The sequence below is a fragment of the Boleophthalmus pectinirostris genome, unplaced genomic scaffold (genome assembly GCF_026225935.1).
Source record: "Boleophthalmus pectinirostris isolate CB_2022bp ecotype Guang Dong unplaced genomic scaffold, ASM2622593v1 HiC_scaffold_5, whole genome shotgun sequence".
NCBI lineage: Eukaryota > Metazoa > Chordata > Actinopteri > Gobiiformes > Gobiidae > Boleophthalmus > Boleophthalmus pectinirostris.
The window spans coordinates 36,132,461-36,153,722 of NW_026571404.1; the positions used below are offsets into that span (position 1 = coordinate 36,132,461).

General features: G+C 38.3%; 1 protein-coding gene across 1 annotated transcript; it reads left to right on the forward strand.

The window, feature by feature from the left end:
* The first annotated feature begins 908 nt into the window (after window positions 1–908).
* On the forward strand, window positions 909–20,968 carry kif11 (kinesin family member 11). The gene is made up of 27 exons (XM_020917008.2): window positions 909–1,052; window positions 1,285–1,393; window positions 2,510–2,639; window positions 3,226–3,323; window positions 3,391–3,469; window positions 4,507–4,692; window positions 5,343–5,467; window positions 5,571–5,661; window positions 6,557–6,702; window positions 7,228–7,324; window positions 7,410–7,505; window positions 8,475–8,563; window positions 8,642–8,729; window positions 9,688–9,761; window positions 9,845–9,959; window positions 11,217–11,288; window positions 12,330–12,465; window positions 13,178–13,350; window positions 13,920–14,045; window positions 14,939–15,094; window positions 15,750–15,889; window positions 16,194–16,354; window positions 16,766–16,884; window positions 17,476–17,698; window positions 18,566–18,729; window positions 19,106–19,216; window positions 20,679–20,968. The coding sequence occupies exons 2-27, from the start codon at window positions 1,320–1,322 to the stop codon at window positions 20,790–20,792; spliced, it is 3,183 nt and encodes a 1,060-aa protein (XP_020772667.2). The 5' UTR covers window positions 909–1,052; window positions 1,285–1,319; the 3' UTR covers window positions 20,793–20,968.
* Window positions 20,969–21,262: the final 294 nt, after the last annotated feature.

Below are 21,262 nucleotides of genomic sequence, written 5' to 3' on the forward strand. Positions count from 1 at the left end.
TACTCTTGGCAGGGATCAGATTGGTGAAAAATAGGGACACCTAGGGCATTTCTTGTGCAAAACTGAAACAAATCTCTGGTTTTAGATAAATCTGCTGGGACAGGGGACACAGGGCTCAAGAGTGGGACTGTCACTCTGTTTTTGCTTGCAATTGTCGTGTATTCTTCAACGTGTTTATTTCACATGCAGAAGTAACCCTAGGCTACGCCATCTCTATTTTAAGTTGACGATTTCCAGACCCCTAAATTAAGACATAGAAAGACGTTTTGATCATTTGGCATGTAGCAAATTGCACGTTTGAGGGATGTAAAGCTTCAGAAATACAAATTATAACTATTTGTAACACATTACTTTTACGTAAGAGAAACAAAATGGTCATGACATCATTCATAATTTGCCTCTCATTATTGACTTACCATTTGAGTCATATCGACCTTATTTAAGTTAATTACATTTGTAAATAGTTGTAAATATAATGTTAAAGCAATTTCAGCCAGATATTGTCGTTTTTTGAACTAACCTAAAATAAATTGTAAAGCAGAACGGAGCAATGTCGCCATCTAGTGGTACTAAAACAAAACAAACGCTACTTCTTGCCTCTGTTCATGTTCGTTTTTGTGCAATTTAACCACATTTAACACATTTTCACAACGAGGAAACAATAAATACCATTACGAAAAATATACACAATTAGTCGCCTGAACTTTACACCATAAATTTGTTGCGTAATAATAGTATTTTTATTATATTTTAACTAGCTGTTAGCGGCAGAGCTAGTCATTATTTCCCGAGATGCCCCGCGATCAGACTGTCACGTGACTCAATTTAGCCAATGACAGCCTTTGTTTGTCCGTTATTCGTGTGCCATTGGACTGACCGAATTTAAAAGTACAATTTGAATATTTGGACCATTTTGACTCGGCGAGGTTAGTGCGCCACGGGGTTTGGCTGAGATCGGATACATTGTGCTTACGGAATACATCTATTGGAGTTACTGGGATTTATTTTACTTTTAGAAAACAACGGGAGATTGCAAATATTCACGTTATCTGGTGAGTAACGTTACGTGTTGCTCGTTTTGCCTGATCCACCGTTGGGTTAGCTTGGCTTTGACTTATTTTTGTAATGGGGAACAGAACTGCCGTGTTTAAATGCTAATCGCTACAGGTCCCTTTGATGTGTATGTTAATCAACAGTGAAGCTGAACTTTTTTTTTTATATAATATTAGGTGAGGGGTAAGCTTTGATGTGCTAATTCCTTTTGTGTATTCGCTGTATTTTTAGGATCTTTTTGCAGAGGTGAACGTGTCTCTGCAGCGATGGCTTCGAACAACGGGAACGGGGTGAAACGAGAAGAAAAAGGGAGGAATATTCAAGTGGTGGTCAGATGCAGGTAAGGAAAATGTTACTAAAGTGTAGACTGACCCCAAAATAGTGGTAATGCTTTCTCCCACTGAGCAAGTTAGATTTGTGGATTCCTTCTTTTGTGTTTTCTTGTAAGGGGTTGTAATTTGTGTGCTTTTAATTGTATTATTCATCAATAATTATGGTCTCTTGGTATGCTGCTTATCTGCCTTTCTTCAATCAACATCCTTTTCTCAATGCTGTCACACATATAAGTTGCATGATGGGAAATTGTTAATCCTCATTTGATCTTGTTCAAGGTAAACATCTAATTTAGTGCTAGGTTAAATAAGAATAAATCAACATAACAACATGGAAAGAGTTTGAATTTATCTTACTTTTGACTAGCCACATCTTAGGACAGCGACTCTCCCTACCATCAGTGAGACTCCTCTACTTCGCTGAATGTAGCAGCCCTTTTGAGAAAGTAAAAGGGGAAACTGTCACACGTCCGAAGCCTGTGTATTTTCAACATAACTTTTCATTTTAATGTTATGTTACCTGAATCTGCGTTTCCAACTATTAGAGAAAAGATCCTGGTTGGCCCTTTTGCTCTACTCTACAAAACTAATTATTGTGTGTGTGTCTGTGTGTGTGTGTGTGGGGAAAACATTTAAAGCTAAACTATAACTCTATTTCTTTATCAATGTTATTATAATGTTGTTTCCTCATTGATGCATATCTGGAGTTGTGCTTTGTTTTATTCACACATTTAACACACAGACCCTTCATATTTAGGCTAAATTCTTATCTCAAACAGAAAATTCCATAAACCTTCACTAGAATAATTTTCAATAATTTCAGTCCAGGAATGTCAAATCTTTAGTGAACAAATGGTAAAAAGTAGATGCTAATTTGAAATCTACTGAGCTTTGGAGGTGAAGACAGACTAATTGTAAAAGATTCTTCAAATATGAAGCAAAACACAACTCCAGGTATATTTGAGGAGGTATAACATGGCTAAAAGCTCACAAGAGTCCATTTCATGTAATATAGGACCTTTTAAGTTTAAATGGCCTCCATAAGTATCATGTGTGCTACAGTTTTCAGTCTATTGTATTGTATTAAAAGAAATTTAAAATGTAAATTTCTGAACATTTCCCAGGCCGTTTAACACAGTAGAGCGTAAGTCCTCGCACAGTGTGATCGACTGTGACCAGAACAGACGAGAGGTGGTGGTGAGGACAGGAGGCCCCAATGACAAAGCGTCCAGGAAAACCTACACCTTTGACATGGTGAGAAGCTTCATTATGTGATGTGATGTGGAGTCACATATCATAGAATTTTGTGCTGACTCTGTGTGTGATAAATGTATTTACCAGCGGCTAGGGTTACATATGCTGCTGCTAATAATTAAGATGCACCTATCCAGCTTTTTCTGTTGTGATACCGATGGAAGTAAATGCTGTTTTCAGTCTCTGCACTGGTGTTTGTTAATATCAGTTATAAAGCTATAGAACTGGAGTCTGGATCTGTGAATCCCTAATTTTGAGTGCAGTTATCTGAGTGCATTATATGAATTGTTGTGCTTTTGTCACATTTCCTTTTTTGGTCGACTAATCAATCGGCAGTGCATGTCCTTATACAAAAAAATGTCTTTAGTCGATGACAAATTTTCTCATCGAACGTGTGAAAATATACTTTTTTGTAGAAGTGGCAAGTTTTATTTGGAGTTTAAGAAATCCATACAGAGATGCAAAATATTGATAAAGTTTCTGCTGATATTGCAATGGTTTAGTTTTGTGTAACCCTAAAGCTTAACTCCAAAGATGAGGACTATCTGTGACCCAGGCCGTATTTTATTTGGTGTTTCTTCTTCAGGTTTTTGCTCCAGCAGCCAAACAGATCGATGTGTACCGCAGTGTGGTCTGCCCCATCCTGGACGAGGTCATTATGGGTTATAACTGCACTGTGTTTGCGTAAGTAGCCTTTTTACATAATTTTTCCAGTTTGAAAATATAGTGCTTAAATTCTTTATGTCTCCAGATATGGTCAGACAGGTACAGGAAAGACCTTCACTATGGAGGGGGATCGGAGCCCTGATGGACAGTTTACCTGGGAAGAGGTACATAACAATTTCTGAATTTGTTCCAATGGATAAACATTGAATATCTTTTAAAAATAAATGCAGGCTTATCTGAATGTGCATTATTGGTTTTGGAAATGCAACTTTTTAAATAGTGTTTCTAGAACCAGCTTATTTCTAAATGATTTTTGTTTGGATCTATGGTTGAACAATAAGATGAGATGGTAATAGTCAGTCATGGACAACATGTTTTTGTATGTGTTTTGGTGATTCTTGGTTAGGATGCCTTAAGGTAGGGCTGCAAGTTTAATCACAATCAAATGGAAATTGCAATATGAATGGACTCTATTGCCATGATAGTACCATGATTTCCTCCACAAACAACAAAATCTTATCCTGCATAAAAACTGCTAACCCTGTAGTTTAGATCTGTACAAACATGCTCTGAAATGTGATTCTTGTATTTAGTTTCAGTTCATTCATTTTTTTTTTTTTTTTTAACTTGTTTTAAAAAATTTACTTTGAACAGAATCCTATTTTTAAAATGTTAATCTAGAATCTAATCGCAATCACAATGCTTGTCAGAAAATCGCAATTGGATATTTTTCCCAAATCGTTCAGCCGTACCATAGTGTCATATTTGAGTGTTCTAAAGGACAGTAGGCAAAGACGATCCTGAACTTAGTTTCTAGTACAGTAATCTTGTGAACATTTAAAATGGTTACAATAGGAGCCATAATCTTTATGTAACCGGTTGCTATGTGGCGGGGGTCACGTGGGCAAGGGTGTTGGTAGTTTCAAAGGCACTGGCTTCCTGCTGGGAGGGGAAAGGGGACACTGGGTAGCTGTATTTTTTTGTTGGCTGCTTTGTTTTGCTTTGTTACCATGCTATTGTAGGCCTACATGATTCCATCAAAGTGTGTGTGTAACCTGCATGATTTAAACTGTTTTAAATCACTAAACTGCGTTATGCAACTGTCTGACCCGCTACCGTTAGCAGAAAAACAGACAGAGGTTCTTATCACTGTTTTTAGCTTATTGGCTTAACTCCTTTAATATTTTCTGGTTTTCCTCAGGATCCTTTGGCCGGCATCATCCCCAGAACGCTGCACCAGATCTTTGAGAAGCTCTCAGAGAACGGCACAGAGTTTTCAGTGAAAGTTTCTCTGCTGGAGATTTACAACGAAGAGCTGTTTGACCTGCTCAGCCCCGGAGATGACGTGAACGAGAGACTACAGCTCTTTGACGACCCACGCAACAAGGTATGGACCACCACTTTATACTGTATGTAGGGATGTAGGCAACTAAAGGAATTATAAGACTTAAAACATGTGTCTTGAGTCCATTAAAGGTGCACTGTGTAACATGCATGTAGCCATAAAGCCATAATTTTATTACACTTCAGTATATTAATTAATGCTTTTAAACCTACCAATAGGGCATCATTTTAGCATTTTACTTACTTTCAAACATTTTCAAAACTGTACAAGATGGATTGTTGTGAGTTTGAAACCTCAAACCTTGCAACAACAAGCCATTGTGGGCTAAAAAGTGTAATACTTTATATGTATATTTCCAAGGCAATAAAACCATCTATATTAATGCAAAGAACGCCTCTCTGTGTCTCCTCCTGTCTGTTTCCTACATAAATAATAAATAATAATAAATGATATATGGAAAGATTTATTGCCATACTGTGGGAAATTCCAAGCAAAACACCAACATTTACTTGGGGTGGACTGTCCATCTGAAAACTTACATGGTGCATTACATCTAATATGAATATAGTTGCTGTAAAATCTCTAAAGCAATATTTTAAAAAATCTGTACTAAAGGTTGAGCATCCTTGTTACAGCTCTCTAAAAAAAAATTGCAAAGTAATTTAATTGTCTTTATGCTTTTGTAACTCAAGCGCGGCGTGGTGGTCAAGGGTCTGGAGGAGATCACGGTTCACAATAAAGATGAGGTTTATCACATTCTGGAGAGAGGAGCAGCCAAGAGGAAGACTGCCTCCACACTCATGAACGCATACTCCAGGTAACTCCTGCTCAAAATCACAATATCCAATGCCCTCTGCCAACTCCTTGTGTATATGATTTGAGCATAGTTGACTTTTGTATTGTATTTTGTTGTCCTTTAGTCGTTCCCATTCAGTGTTTTCTGTCACCATCCACATGAAGGAGATCACGTTAGATGGAGAGGAACTGGTGAAGATTGGCAAACTCAATCTGGTAAGTGCAGGTTTTTACTTATGACAAGTTTTGCTAAGAAAGTATATTTGACTAAATCATTTGATTTAATTTTGAAAAAACTTGAAAAATAACCAAACCTAGCATGTTTTTATATTTGCATTTACTGTCAATAAATTGTGATTCAGGTCTAATTAATATAAGAAGAACTAAAAACCTATGGCAATTTTAGAAGCAAAATAGTAAAATTATTTCTATTGAATTAAATGTTAAGTGCTTTTTTTTTTTTTTTTTTTAATCAATTCTTTACTTGTATAGCACATTTAAAACAACTTCAACTTCACATAAAAGCCAACAAACAGAAGAAACGGATATACAAATGGCACAATACATGTGAAAACTACAATAACACACCAAGATATCCTATCTAGTACTAAATGCCAAAGAGAAGAGGTGAGTTTTCAGTCTAGTTTTAAACTGCGTTACAGACTGAGAGGATCTGACAGGAAGATTGAGGCTGTTCCACAGTCTGGGCGCTGCCACAAAAAGGCACTCTCACCTCTCGTCTTGAGCCTAGTTTTGGGCACAGCAGCAGGAGCTGGTCAGCAGACCTCAGGACTCTGGGTTGAGTAAAGGGCTGCAATAACTCAATAACATTTAAAACAATCGACAATCTTTTGAATTGCACCTGATATAAGATGGGGATCTCAGGCTGTTTATTTCACATAATCTAGTTTTATGAAATTAAGCATTCAGATTAGAAATATATGAACTCAGGAGTATAGTAGAACATTCTGGGCACTACGTACAAATCATCTTCTTGGGCCTGTACTACATGTTGTCTGTATAAAAATTACATATTACACGCCCAGTCCGACACTCCTGTATTCACTCTCTGGCCATAGTGTCAATAAGTGTTTGTTTTAATTGTCTCAAGGTGGATCTGGCCGGCAGTGAGAATATTGGGCGTTCTGGAGCAGTGGACAAACGTGCTCGAGAGGCTGGAAACATAAACCAGTCTCTGCTCACTCTGGGCAGAGTCATCACTGCTCTGGTGGAGAAGAGGCCGCACATTCCATACAGGTACAGACAGCCAGAGTGTTGCAGTCATGTAGTTGTCAGGAGACTGTGAAAAGCTAAATACTCTTTTTATGAGAAAATATCCCATTTACATTTTTGGTTAATGAAGAGTACATGAAATGACAAATCAGTGGGCTATTGCTTTACAATTGTTCATATTTAAATTACAATAATGATTAATGCTCTAATTGATTGCAAAAATAGTCTGAGATGAACTTTTTGGTATATTTTAATGTGCAATTACTCAAAGTTGCTCAGAGATTGGACTTTTCTTATGAACTAAAATACTTTTAAAGCGTCCTATTTCTGTGAGGAGCGTCACCTACTTCTGTTTCTACCATCTGTTTATCTCTCTTGGGCACACTGATGTCCTTCCTTCAAATAATCTTTTGAATAATTGTGATTTCAGGTATTATTCATAACTGAGCAGCCCTGCAACAAGCTTTCCACTGCTATAATAAAGCTTTGAACTGTTTTAGTTTTAAGACCTTAAAAGGAAACTGTTAAAGTATGTTTGTCTTTTGCCAGAGAGTCTAAACTGACCAGGATTCTACAAGATTCTCTGGGAGGTCGAACAAAGACCTCCATCATTGCCACTGTCTCTCCCTCTTCAAGCAACCTGGAGGTGTGTGCTTCTAAAAACATGCTCTGCTTTGTGGTTTTTGCATTAGAAAAATAAAATAACAGATGAATGCTCATGTCCCATGTAGGAAACTCTGAGCACACTGGAGTACGCCAGCAGAGCCAAGAACATCATGAACAAACCTGAGGTCAACCAGAAACTCACCAAGAGGACTCTCATCAAGGTACACCTGATACCTGCTCACGCTTTCACCATTTTAATTAAAAAATTTATACCGTATTTTAAGTTTTTAAAGGTGCTGTGTGTAACTTTTCTAGTCAGGGGTCATGTCATTTGCTTGTCTCCATGGAGAAGTTATTCATTCTGCTTGTGATGTTCCACAGCATGTCTTTACATGCATCTATCTTGTATTTATTCTATTACAGCTGTTTACTTCAGTTATTGTTAAATCCATACCAATCTGACCTGTAACTTGGCCTGGTAGCATCAACTGGTAGCTTGTTAGATTTGATTAATGCCATTCTCTGGAACATTTTTGGCAAAGCAATAACTTCTCCGGAAACAATCAGGTGTCGGACCCTTTGCCTCAAAAGTTGCATGTGTCCCTTTTTAAAGTATAACAGTTTCTACTAGTAGTACTTGCTTTACTTGGGTAACTTTTTGAAGAAACTGTACTTTTCATAGTACTTTTTCTGTCAACTTAATTTTGGCTAATTCAGCTTTTATTTTTATTTAAGTTATAGTACTTTTGAGTAAAAGTTGTGGTTCCTCTTTCCGCTGTGAGTAAGTCTACAAATGACAAAAGCTTTATGTTAATATGAAATTACTTGAACCTTTGTGTTTCTTGTATTGCAAACACCAGATTTTGTGCATTATTTAATGTTTTTTCCTTTTAGATTACATTAACTTAAAATTATAAGTCAGATATCACTTCCCAACATTTGCTCTTTAAGTTATTTAATTTTTGCTCTTGTTATTTTTACTTGAGTAGTTGTTTCCCCAAATGTTTTTACTTTGAACAATGTCTTGGAGCACTACTTTATACATCTACTTTATTGATCTCACAAGTGAAATTATTTAGGTGGGTAGAGTAGCTAAAAATTGTACTGAAGACTCATGTTACTTTAAAATATTACTAAAGTTTGTAGTCTGCTAAATCGATTGCTAAGATGCTGTTCTCTCGTTTCTATAGGAGTACACAGAGGAGATCGAGAGGCTGAAGAGAGACCTGGCAGCCACTCGGGACAAGAACGGGGTTTACCTGTCCTCTGAGAACTACGAGTAGGTCACATGACTTCACTTCACTGTGATTAAAGCAGGTTCATAAAAGGTCAAAGGTTAAGAATACGATCTTTCTAGGAGCATGTTGGGTCAGATCAGCTCTCACGAGGAGCAGATCACAGAGTACACGGACAAGATCGCCGCCATGGAGGAGGAGATCAAGAAGGTGGGTTACATTTGTGTGTTAATGATGAAGTGTGAGCATGTACAGTATGTGAATGCTGTGATTTAAGAGAAGACCTTTATTTGTCCCACAATTAATTGATTTGATTTGTTTTTATTTCCATTTCGAGTTTGTGCCAAGAGAGAAAAAATAGTCATATATACTAAAAGGGCTTTGGGTATCTTGAAAGGCGCTATATAAATGCAATCAATCAATCAATCAATATACTACATACGCATTGTAAACAGAAAAGCACATTTCTCGAAAAGGAGTGGGAAGAAGAAAAACATAAGAACCCACCCCTGTTCATGACATAGTTTCAAAAATGATGTGGTTACTTCTGTACGCTGATCACAGAACTTGGCAAATATTTACATATAGCAAAGTAAATTACATATTATGCATACAAAATATAATTTTAAACTATGGCCCAGTATTGCCCAGTACCTTACAATACAATATTTATCCCTAATCTGTTCATTACTTAGTACTGTTTTGATTATGTAGAGTTGCAAAATACAATGTGATTTCATGTTTTCAATGCCATTAAAGGTGCAATATTAAGCAGAATTGACTCTTGTAAGCACAAAACCATGTTTTAATATTGTTGCCTTCTCAAAAACAGACCTGGAGTTGTTTTGTTTCATTCACACATGTTTGAGTAACTCTTTATCTCAGTCTCAAAATGCTCTGTTGCACCTTCTGATGTCATGAGTCTGTAGTTTTTCATTAGAGATTGACAATTCCAGGGCTGAAATTATCCAAATGATTCTAGTGCTTTCTGTTTGAGAGAAGAACGTAAAATGCAGCTTTTGTGTGTTAAATGTGTGAGAATGAAACAAAACAACACTCCAGCCTTGTTTGTGATGAGGAAACTAGATTATAACATGGCTTAAATCTTACGAGAGTCCATTTCACATAATATAGGACCTTTTAAAATAAGCCACTCTTTTCTGTACAGATCACAGAGCTGTTTGTGGACAGTAAAACCAGACTGGAGCAGTGCACAGTGGACCTGGATGAGAAGCAGCAGAGGTACAGGAGCCTTCTTTAAACTATAGGACCATAACTTCTGTGTAAGTCTGAGTATAGAAGAACACTGTTTTTGTGTCTGTCAGGCTGGAGGAGACGAGCAGACACCTGGAGCAGACCAAAGAGAAGCTGTCTAAGGAGGAGTTTGTGTGTTCGGAGCTCACTGTGGCTCACGAGTCCCTCTACAACACGGCCGGACAGGTACTCACTGTTTATAATAGGGCTGCAAAGTATAATATACTAATTGTGACTAATTGACTATAAAAATGATCGTAGTTTGACAATTCATCACAATATATTATAAAAAACATAAATGGTTATTATCAATTCTAAATAAGTAGCAAAAATAACAAGAGACTGGTGTCAAATAAGGCAATATGTACAAATAATAGGAAATAACATAAAAATATATCTCGGCTATATACAAGAGGTTGAAAGGAAAAACGGTACAAAAATATGTGACACGGCATAGGGGTGGTCTGTTGCATAAGACTGAGTTGTACAGTTGTAGGGAGTATCGTATGAATGTAGTCATGTATCTCTATAGTTGTATTTTTGATCATCGTGATTGTGAAAGGATAAATATTTAAGTTAATTTGCATAAATTAAGGTTTGTATGCAACTGTGCTTTACTTCTTTTTAAGAGAAGTTTTAAATCCCATATATTCCTGATAATTCCTTGGCAAAATTTCCAGCTTTGAAGGTTGCAAAGTTTCAGTAATTTTACCATATTTACACCTTTTTATTTGGTTGAGACTTTTTTAATACATTACCAGTGTACAATGGACATAACTGATGAATTTAAATAGCCACATTGTAGAAGAAATTGGAATAATATAATAATAATGAGTATATTCTCCCACAGTATGCCTTTAGTTGTACACTATAAATCAGGGTTTTAGAAGACAACCAATGTATAATAAGGTTTTACTGCCATACAAATGCTTTAGCTATATTCATTTTTCTAAATTTGTAATATTTCTGTCAGGTACATGTAAAAATCTGCTATATTTATACATTTATACAATTTTCATCATTGTAAAAGCGATCACCAAGAACAGTTTCACTTCATGAGAACTTAAAGATGCATTGTGCTCACAATCAGAATACCTGTTTTTCTACTTATTTTTGAGCTGTAAATCCACTGTAAATCCACTTCTAATTGAATAAATGTAAAGTAGTGTGGGACATTCAAGGCAGAGCAATGACATCTCCGTGGAAAACTTGCAACAAGCAGGTAGCGGGACTTCCATCATAAAAGTTGGAGTATCGTTAAGCTTTTTTATTTTTATCTTAACATCATTTTGAAGGCAAAGGGGACTTCTTCCTTTCCTTCCCTTTTTTGTGGTAGGTTTCTCGCTAGGTTTTTTTGTTTTGTTTTTTAACTTCTGACTGTTAATTTTCTTCTAAAAACATAATTTCTCTTGTATAATGTGACTTGGCTTTGTTTTTCCTCAGTTGCTAAACACTGTTGACGCCAGCACCAGTGATGTCTCAGGGCTGCACGACAAACTGGACCGGAAGAAAAAGGTAGAGTGATACTGTGTATATGCCGCAAATGCAAATGGGATCACAATAAACGATAAAAATACTATAACAAGACCCCTAAAATACACATAGAAGTGACTCAGAACCACTGTTATTGTGTTAAGTGGCAAAATGTCCAGTCACTTACATTTTTGAGAAGTTTTGGAACCAATTGCCTGCGATCCAAAAGACACACTTCTCCAATACTTTACGAAGATGTGAGCCTGGTGACTGTTGAATCTCCTGAGTTCAGATGGGGATGATTGACAGATGGATTAGCCAATCAGGGACACGCATGGTCTGTCCGAATGATGTATGATAGGGGACTGAAAAACATGGCAGGTTTGTGTAGAATCAATAAGTGTACAAGTACTAAACTCTGTTCATCTGAGGGGAGAGAAATGTCATTTTATTTGTAAATGACAGGTGATCAATGAGCTCATTTGTTTCACATGTGTCCCTGAAATAAGCTAATCTGATTGGGCGGCTGTGTTTGGTTCTGACTCAAGACGTCAGACTTGGACTGATATTCCTGTGCGTAAAAAATAGTGATGCCAGTTTGGATTTGTCAGGCAAGAGAACCACTGAAGTAGAAATATGGTAGAACAACAGTTATTTGCCACTTTGTTTTTTCCATTCCATTGCCGTGCCCATTTCCAGAACATGAAAGACATGTTAATAGACTAAATGTAATATTAGTATTGTCAAAATAAGAACATGAAAGCAGCTGGTTTAAATAGATTTCCAGTTTCGGCACATCACTAGCACTGAAACTGGCCTTTTAACACTAGAGGGCGGGTTATGCTAAAATGTCATGGGTGGAGGGCCTCAGATATTTTGCAGTTGGTATCAGTAGTCGCCTCTCTACAGCCTGATTAGGACAAGCCTTGATGGACTTAACAAAACGTATACAAACATTTAAAATAACTATTACAATTCAAGTCTTGTAAAAGGGAACTCCCAAGAGACTAATTTCTTACAGAAGGGGCCGCGGCTTGAAAATGACTGTAGTATTGTAACCACATGTGTACGTGTTGATCTCAGGTGGAGCAGCACAACCAGCAGATCCAGCAGAGTTTTGCCAAGAGGATGGAGGGCGCCTTCAGCCAGCTCCAGCAGAGTGTGCAGCAGCAGGGCTCTAAGCACCAGGACATGCTCAGCAGCTACTCCCAGGCCATCGGTACGTACTTTTATTTGATGAATTTTACAGAAAAGACTGGGTTATTAATGGGTTGGTCTGTATTGTGAGATTTAATGCACTGATCAAGAGCCTCTGAACATTCTCTAATGCTCTAATGCTGTTCTCAAAAACATACCTGGAGTTGTTTTGTTTCATTCACATGTTTGAGTAAGCCTCTATTATTAGTCAGTCTACATCTCCAAAGCTCAAAATGCTCTGTTCTCTCTGTAGTTTTCAAGTTAACCGCCACCTTTGTACATTTTAGCTCAGTAGAGATTCGGAATTCCAGGGCTGAAATTATCCAAATGATTCTTGTGAAGGTGTTTGGAGTTTAGAAACACATTGGAGCACTTCCTGTATGATTTTTGAACATTTTCAGTTTGAGAGAAGAACTAAATATGCATGATTTATGTGTTAAATATGTGTGAATGAAACAAAACACCACTCCAGGTATGTTTGTGATGAGGAAACATTATAACATATTTCAGAAAATCGTGTAATACGGAACCTTTTAAAACATGAACTTTGAACAGAATCCTTTTATTAAAACTTACCGCAGAGCTAATGTCAAATCTACTTACGATGCTTGTCTGAAAAATAACAATTGGATATCTCTACCAAATTGTTCTGCTCTAAACCTGAGTACCTACACATGGGGAACATAGTGCTTCATGACCCGGTGAGTGAACCGTCCTTTTCTTTGTGTCTTCAGACGGTGTGGTGCAGATGAATGAGGCAGCTCTCCACAGCTCTCTGTCCACAGTGGAGAAGTTTGTGAGTGGAGTGGGCTCTGCGGTGTCTGAGGGAGTGAACCGCTGCAGAGACAGACTGAAGGAGCAGGAGAGTCTGAGCGCACGAGACAGGGACGGCCTCCTGCAGCTGCTGGTGAGACTATGGGGTTACAGTGGAGCTATTTTAGGAGATGAACCCAGTAACTCATAATGACACACAGTTATATTACTTTTAAATTTACATTAAACCAATATATATTTTGACAGTCCAATTTGTTTTTGTTGCAAATATGAATTCAGTTTTGTGGTCCAAATAGCCAGATATGTGTTCAAAATTTATCAGTGTAAAGGAATGGGATTGGCCTCTGTGCACAAAGCGAGTTGTTTGTGCCACTGTGTCACTGATGGCATGATAAAGACTAAACAAATGTGAATACTTTTCCTTTGAAGTTTTTTGTCTCAACATTAATGCTAATCCTAATTTTGAGACATCATATTAAAACGCTACAAATTGAAGTAATCTAAAAACAATCAAAAACTCTTAACGGCTTGTTTATTTAATATTTCACGCTTGTAAGTCCACATCAGCTTTGAGACTATGGGCTAGCTAGTGTCCTTCTGTGCCCAGAGCCTGTTGCAGAATGATTTGATAAACTATTGTAAATTAAACAGTTTATTTTGCCTTTATATCCTGATTGAAATGGTGTTTGTGTGTGTGTGCAGGAGGAGCATCAGCAGGACATGGAGGAGGCCCTGGTCACACGCTCGCTGTTGAGTCTGGGTGCTGTGAAGGAGCTGGGAGACACTCTGCGGAAAACTGTGGAGGCACAGAGGGCTCTGGCCGACAAGGTCTCACCACAAATACTCTTCTACTGTCTTTCCTTCACCCACACACTCCACACTAAGCTATTATTGTAGCCACCGCTGCCCTGGGACATACTGACAGAGCGACAGAGGCACTGCTGACAATCTGCGCCTTCTGCCCCTCTGACCACCACCCACCCTCACACACCATTTTCGTACTAGGCATTGTGAGTGAGGTGCTTTGCCTAAGGACACGACAAAACTTAGTCTGTGCATCAATCCGCAGACCTTCTTGGTTGTTGTGGGGCCACTCCTCTAACCACTGACCCACTGTCCTCATTTTCTTAACATCTCTTGATAAACTAATTGAAATAGTAGGTAATTGCTAGTAAACATCCAGTGCCAAAAATAATAAACATGCAAAATAACCAAGTATATCACTTTATATTTAATCAATATCACATCTGTGCATTAAAGTGCATATGGCTTTTCATGTTTGTCTTTTCTAACATGATTTGGTGTTATAGTTAACCTTGCACATTTCACAAACTGGTGAGAATCCATCTTGGCATGTGTCGCTGTATTGTGAATTGAGAGGGGGACCAATCACCAATCACAGAGCGGCAGAAGCCAAAGAGTTGTGACGCTTTAACCAATCAGATTCAAATGGTCGTCATGAGGCACAAAGTACAAAAATATAGAAAGTAACGTTGAGTTCTAAGATAGAATACCTCTCATGTCATCAACACTATGAAATCCAAAATGCAGGGACAATTTGCACAGAAGGTATTTTGAAGGCAGTTACAAAATTATGCATGTCATAGCTGCTGCCTGTGTCGAACCTGTATTTTGCAGAATAATTGCAGACTTCACCCAAATGAAAGACAAACTAGGCACGATTTTATGTTTTATACAGTTGTTTTTCTGTCCCATTGCAGGTGGAAGCCATGAAGGAGATGGGCGTGTTCTTCAGCGCTCTGGTTGGAGACCTGTCAAAGCTGAGGGAGAGCACAGTGCAGGGTCTGAGCAGTCTGCAAGAGGACCACCATAAACTGGAGCAGAAGATCGCACAGGCCCAGGAGCGGCACCAGACGGTAAGGGGCTGAGTAACCGGTTAGTCTCTACACAAAATGTATAAATAAAAGGAACTACTTCTGTTTAACTTTAAAGCCGCTGTACCTTTTATAGTTGGCACAGTGAATAGTAAGTCATTATTATTATCATTGCTGAGTTTTTCCATCTTTGTAAAGTGAATGACCACTAGCATGCTAACCTCACACTACAATAAAATCTTTCTAATTAGATGCAGATATTACACAGCTCTTGCCCTAGTACAGATGTAATGTTTAAGCAGCTTTTGAGGTCAACTTGGCCAGACACGTTTCTCTCAGACACATGGGGCCTTTTAATGCTTTTATTTTCTAGAAAGTTGTGGTCATTCTTATCTGGCTTCTAGTTGGTTTCTTTATTTTTATTTTTATGCTTTCCTTTATCAGGCAAAAGGTTTAGAACGTATCATTATACACAATGTTCGATCAATCAATCAAACTTTATTAGAGAGCTTTTCATACAAAAATTCAACATGAAGCACTGTTGGCTTGTGTGTGCTTAAGGGGAAGGGAGTGAACAAATAAATGTTTTAATATTTATTACATTTATAGTAATTGTATATATTTAATGAAATTATTCTAATGAGAATCATCTGTCAGAGCATTTTAAGAGACTCTTAAAAATACTGTGTTTCTGCAGAGTATGAGACAGACCATCCAGTGCCTGCAGGACCAGCTGAACCTCCTGAGTCTGGAGACGGAGAAGGACCTGAGCCAGCTCTGCTCTGCCTCCAGAGATCTGCACAAACCTCTGCAGAGTCTACAAGACAACGTCAACAGGTCAGGGAACATACCACCTGGTCTCTGCTGGGGAATATGGTGTCATACTTGGGACATAACATTAAAATGGTCACAAATGGGAAGTCTGAGTTAAAGTCCTGTATGAGGTACTTGTGGTTTGGATTTTATGTTGATGTAAGTCATGAGTTTCGTTGTGCACGTTGGAAGTTGATTCTTTTTATAAAGTCGAGAAAAATTTCAACCTATTTGCTAAATTGAACTAAAACTTTAATGGAGATTGTTCAGTGTCTGATTTAAAATTGTAACCTCCTGATGATGCTGTAACATCTCTCTCCGTGTGCAGTGGATGCAGGTCAGCGGAGCAGCAGGTGAGCTCCCAGGCAGAGCTCCTCTCCTCCACCTCCTCCTCTTTGGCCTCCTCGCTCAGACACAACGCAGACGAGAAGCACCACACGCTGGAGGAGATGATGGCCAGCTGCGCCCATATCCACACCTCCGTCTCAGGTAAGAAAAACAGAATGAGTGCACAAATCTGACATTTTCTTATTTACAGTGATACGTTGATTTTAAAGATTCAAATAAAAGTTCAGCAAGAAGGTTTTGGGTTGGATTCCCGAGTCACACAGGCCTTTGTGTGTAGAGTTTGCATGGGAAACTCACCCACGTCAACCCATGTTGATGTGGGTGAGTTTCCCACATCAACCCAAAACATGCACAAAGGTCATATTCTCCAGCTGAGGTAGTCCTGACAGAGACTATCCCAAGATCTGGAGATGTGTCCCTGGATACAGCACCGCTGCGCCCACTACTCCTGATTAGGTGCCCTCAGTGGCATGGAAGGGATGGGTCAAATGCAAAGGCACTTTATTGTCCATGTAAGGTACCTTAACCATATTGTCCATGTGTCTTGGGCAGGTCTGGTCGAGAGGGACCTCCTATGGTCCTCCAAAACAAAGGAACACGCTGAGAGTAAAGCCCAGGAACAGCTCACTCTTGTGGGCAATGTTTCTACAGAAGTCCTGAGTCTACAGCAGGTAAAATATTTTCATTATATTTGATTTAATACAATGAAGTTAAGTATGAGAAGGTATAATTCAGTGTATATATTTTATATTTTAGTGTGTATAAAAATGTAAATTTCAATCAAAAGATTAACTAAAATTTCATATATTTTTATTATTTTTGTTAATTGCAGTAATCAGATTATGCAGTATTTCCAATCCAAAAAAAATATGCCAAAACAAAAAATTGTAACTTGAGGTTCAAGAATTACACAAAAAAATTATCCATGTTCATTTCACAGTTCATGTGCCCATTTGAGAGATTACACTCCACGCTCTTATCTATTCACAGCAACCATGTTTTCAGATCTCCTTCCTCTACATTGAACCACACATCTTATTGTTGTGCTTGTTTTCTACATTCTGTTATCTGAAACTCATGTTGTAGTAGTATTTATTTTGGGTTCAGTCACAAATAGAAATGATCAGGTTTAACATTTGTGAATCTACATTTTAGATATGAGAATACTATAAAATCTATAGGGAAAACTGCCTCCCACCCATTAAAATATTCCCTTTCCTGACACCCCCAGCCTTGGTCATCATGTTCTTTCTCTCTGACAGACCGTGGAGAGCCTGTGTTCAGACCTGCGTGGTTCCACAGCAGACCAGCTCTCCGCTCACACGCAGCAGGTGAACAGCTCTCTTCAGACCCTCCAGAAGCAGACATCCCAGGACCATGAGGCCGTGGGGCTGCAGCAGACGGAGCTCCTCCAGAGCGTGGAGACCAGTGAGAGGCTGGTCAGGGGCTTCCTACAGGAGGAGCTGCAGCAAGACGTCCCCACGGGTGAGACTTTCAGTTCTGTTTAAACCTAACTGGATAATAAGTAAAATTTGTCAGGCCCCGCTACAGCTATTTGTCAAAACAGTGGTTAGCATCCTAGTCGTTGTTAGGAGTAGCATGATGGAAAAACTCTGCGTTTTCCCAACTTTCAGGAAGCCAGTGCAAAAGCACATTTTTCACAACAAACATTTAGGAAGCTGCTTTAGGTAAGTTGGGTTGGGTTCAGTGCTTTTAACTCAGGGTCTTAAATGTTTTAACATAATTTTTTTTCATTGCATATTCTGTATTCCCAACTGGCAACCCATCAAACCAACCTCTTGTGCAACTCTCTGCTCAAGTGAGTGCAAAAGAGTGCAGTCTTATACACGATTTGGACAAACTTTGACCATTTCTGAATAGTTTTTAATGACCTTGATCTATCAGAATGACTGAAAGTTTCATTACTGTCTAAAGAAGCTTTTTATTATAACAATTCTATATAAATCTGTATGAACTTAGATTAGACAATCATTATTGGTCCACAAGGGAAATTATTTGGGCACAGTAGCTCACACATCGCAATATAATAACAAAGAAAACAAATATAAAATGGAGCAATACACAAGAAGTCGTAACAGTGCAAAGATACGATGATTGACAGGATATAGGGTTATGTTACATAAGGCTGAGTTGTTGCAGAGTTGTAGTGTAGTGGAGTATGTAGACCTGTATCTCTCACCGTTTGAGCGGAGCTGTAGGAGCCTGTATGAGAATGAGCTCCTCTGTCCCCCTATAGCATTTTTGTTTTGAACGGCAGTCGGAGATTTCCCATCCCCCTCTAAAGCATAGTCCTCCTCTCACGTTTTAATTCTGGTTCTGGTCCCTTCCCAGGTTCCACTCCCCAGCGGCGGGACTTCGTTTACCCTCGTCAGCTGGTGAAGGGGCGGAGTCGCTCTGAGCTGCTGGAGAGTCTGAGGAGGGAGCAGGAGGCGCTGAAGATCGCTCTGGAGGAGGAGGAAGAGGAAGAAGAGGAGGAAGAGACTCAGGTCGACCAGGTAAAGGCACAAGGGCTGATCTATGTAATCTATGTCCTCATCACAAACGTACCCGGAGTTGTTTTGTTTTATACACACAAACCCTGCATGTTTAGTTCTTCTCTCAAACTGAAAACATTCTTCCACCTTGTGATGTCATGTGGTAACATAGGAAGTGCTCTGCTGTGTTTTTAAACACGATACACCTTCACTAGAATCATTTGGTGATTTCAGCTCTGATATTGCCAATCTCTGTTGAACTAAAGGTAAAATTTAGCTGTTAACTTAAACTAGGTAGCAACATTCTAACATAACTTAAAGCTCACAAGACTCAATTTCGAATAAATAAGACCTTTTAATGCGAATATTTTAAGACCATAATGACGTGTGTTTTCAGGACTCTCTGGAGGATGAGCCCAGCACGTGTAATGAAAGCCTGGCCACTGAGCCGTCCTTCATCGATGAGAACCTCGTCTTCAATGAGAGCAAACGGGTCCCATTCTTTAAGGTAAAAACCATGACACCATTGTTAAAGACCTAACGCTTACTTCTTGTTCTAAGTACCATATTTTCCAGACTATTGAGCGCACCTGAATATAAGCCGCAGGTGTCCACATCTTTAGGAATGTTATCGAGTTCGGTCCGTCTGCTTTTTTCGCCTCTGAAAGCTTTTGTCGTCTTTTTATGTTGAGTCAGTTCGTCACACTGCCATCGCCAAAATCTCCCCATGGACTCATTGATGCAGAGCTCACGTGCAGCACTGTTTTCTTCTTCCACAGCCACATCAATTCCCTTAATTTAAAAGCTGCATCATCTGCATTTCTTCGTGTGTTTTCCATAAGGAGGGTGTGTGTATGAAGTGCAAAGTACCTGTTCAAAACACAATCAAACGAGCATCTTCTTCGACGCATTGCTTGAAATGAAGCCTCGAAATACTGACCTGCAGTAAACTTAATATTATTTGCTATACATTAATGGGACTGTATTTCATAAACATCAAATCAAATAGAGCTTTTCATGATAACAATTATAATTTACATTTATTATGAATTACAAAACAACTGCCATAATAATCAATTTATTTGTTATAATTTGGTATTTTGGTTCTCATTATAATTCCATTCCATTATAATTCCATTCCATTCCAAAGCAGAATGAGCCTCACATGAATCTCATTTGCGTTGCCAGTTTCAAGGCTGAAATCCAGTTGGTTTAAACTTGAAAAATGACTCTGATCTGAATTGTCCCTACCTAAATCTACCAGTGTGTATAAACTTTTTTTAAATAAAGACTATAAAGCTTTGTCTAAATGTTTTTTAACAATTTAGGATCATGGCATTTTGAAATTTCACACAAACCCCGCCTCGGTGCACGTGACTTCCTTACTCAACCTCCTTCATTTTGAGGTTTCATTTGGCAGGACCACTTTAGCCGTGTGTTTTATAGTCGAAAATGGCAACTAGGGTTGGTACAAGATCTTTTGCCGCAAGATCCCGTGAGACAAAATTATCACAAGATTGTGCACACATGAGAAAAACTATCTTGTGAGATTTTTTTGGGTTTTTGTTACATCTGGATTGGACAAAAAAGTGTTAAGTTTTGGTGAGTTACATCTCTAGTATGAACCAAAACAGGAAACTGAACTATGAAATTGATATATTAGGAATTATGTTAAGATCTCATCTTGTGTCATTCTCGTGGACCCAATCTTGGATCTTGTCTTGTGAAAAATGTGTCTCGTCCCATCCCTAATGGCTACGCAACATTTTTTATGGCTCGGAGTGTAAAATTTTCATATTTTTACACTGACTACTCAAACCTCAAATGAGCAAAACAAAATAATTTAAAAAGGCAGGAATCAAAATACAACTTCAAGTAATGTCATGATGATCTTACAACATGTTTCTAAAAGTCTGTTGTCCACTTTAAATGTTAAATGTTTAGTAATGTCACTTTTTAATTTGTTTCAGAAAAAGAAAGGCAGTCGAAAAGAGTCAAAGATCCCCTCCCGGCCCAAAGCAGCAGAGAGCGAGTCCTACACCACTCCACAAAAGTCCAGACTACCACTGCGCTCTCAGAACTAACTTTCCCTCCAGGGATTTTAAAGTGTTTTTTCCATGTTTAGTTTTGTGTCTTTAAATATTTGTATGAATGTTAGAATGCCGATGAGCTGCCATCTGTTTTAAAACTGTAACTGTTTGTCCTTTTTAAAATTAAGAGTTTTATACTTAAAGGTGAATAAATATGTGCTTATCCTGTCTCACCTGTGTAATGTGTGGTTAAACAAAGTATGAAAATTAGTCCCCAGTTTTGTTTTTGACTTGTTTATAAATGGCACTTTTCTGACGAAGGATCTGTCGTCATCTAAACCAGAATGTTCCGCAGTATTCTTTCTCCATGGACACGGCAGGCGACTCTACCAGTGATCTCCCCAAAACACAGTAAGGATGCATTTTGTTCAAAGGAAACAGCTGAATCATTTTTTTTCTCTAGCTGTTTGTATTTGTTTACTTTAGATCAAATTAAACTATTACAATTACATTACTATTACAAA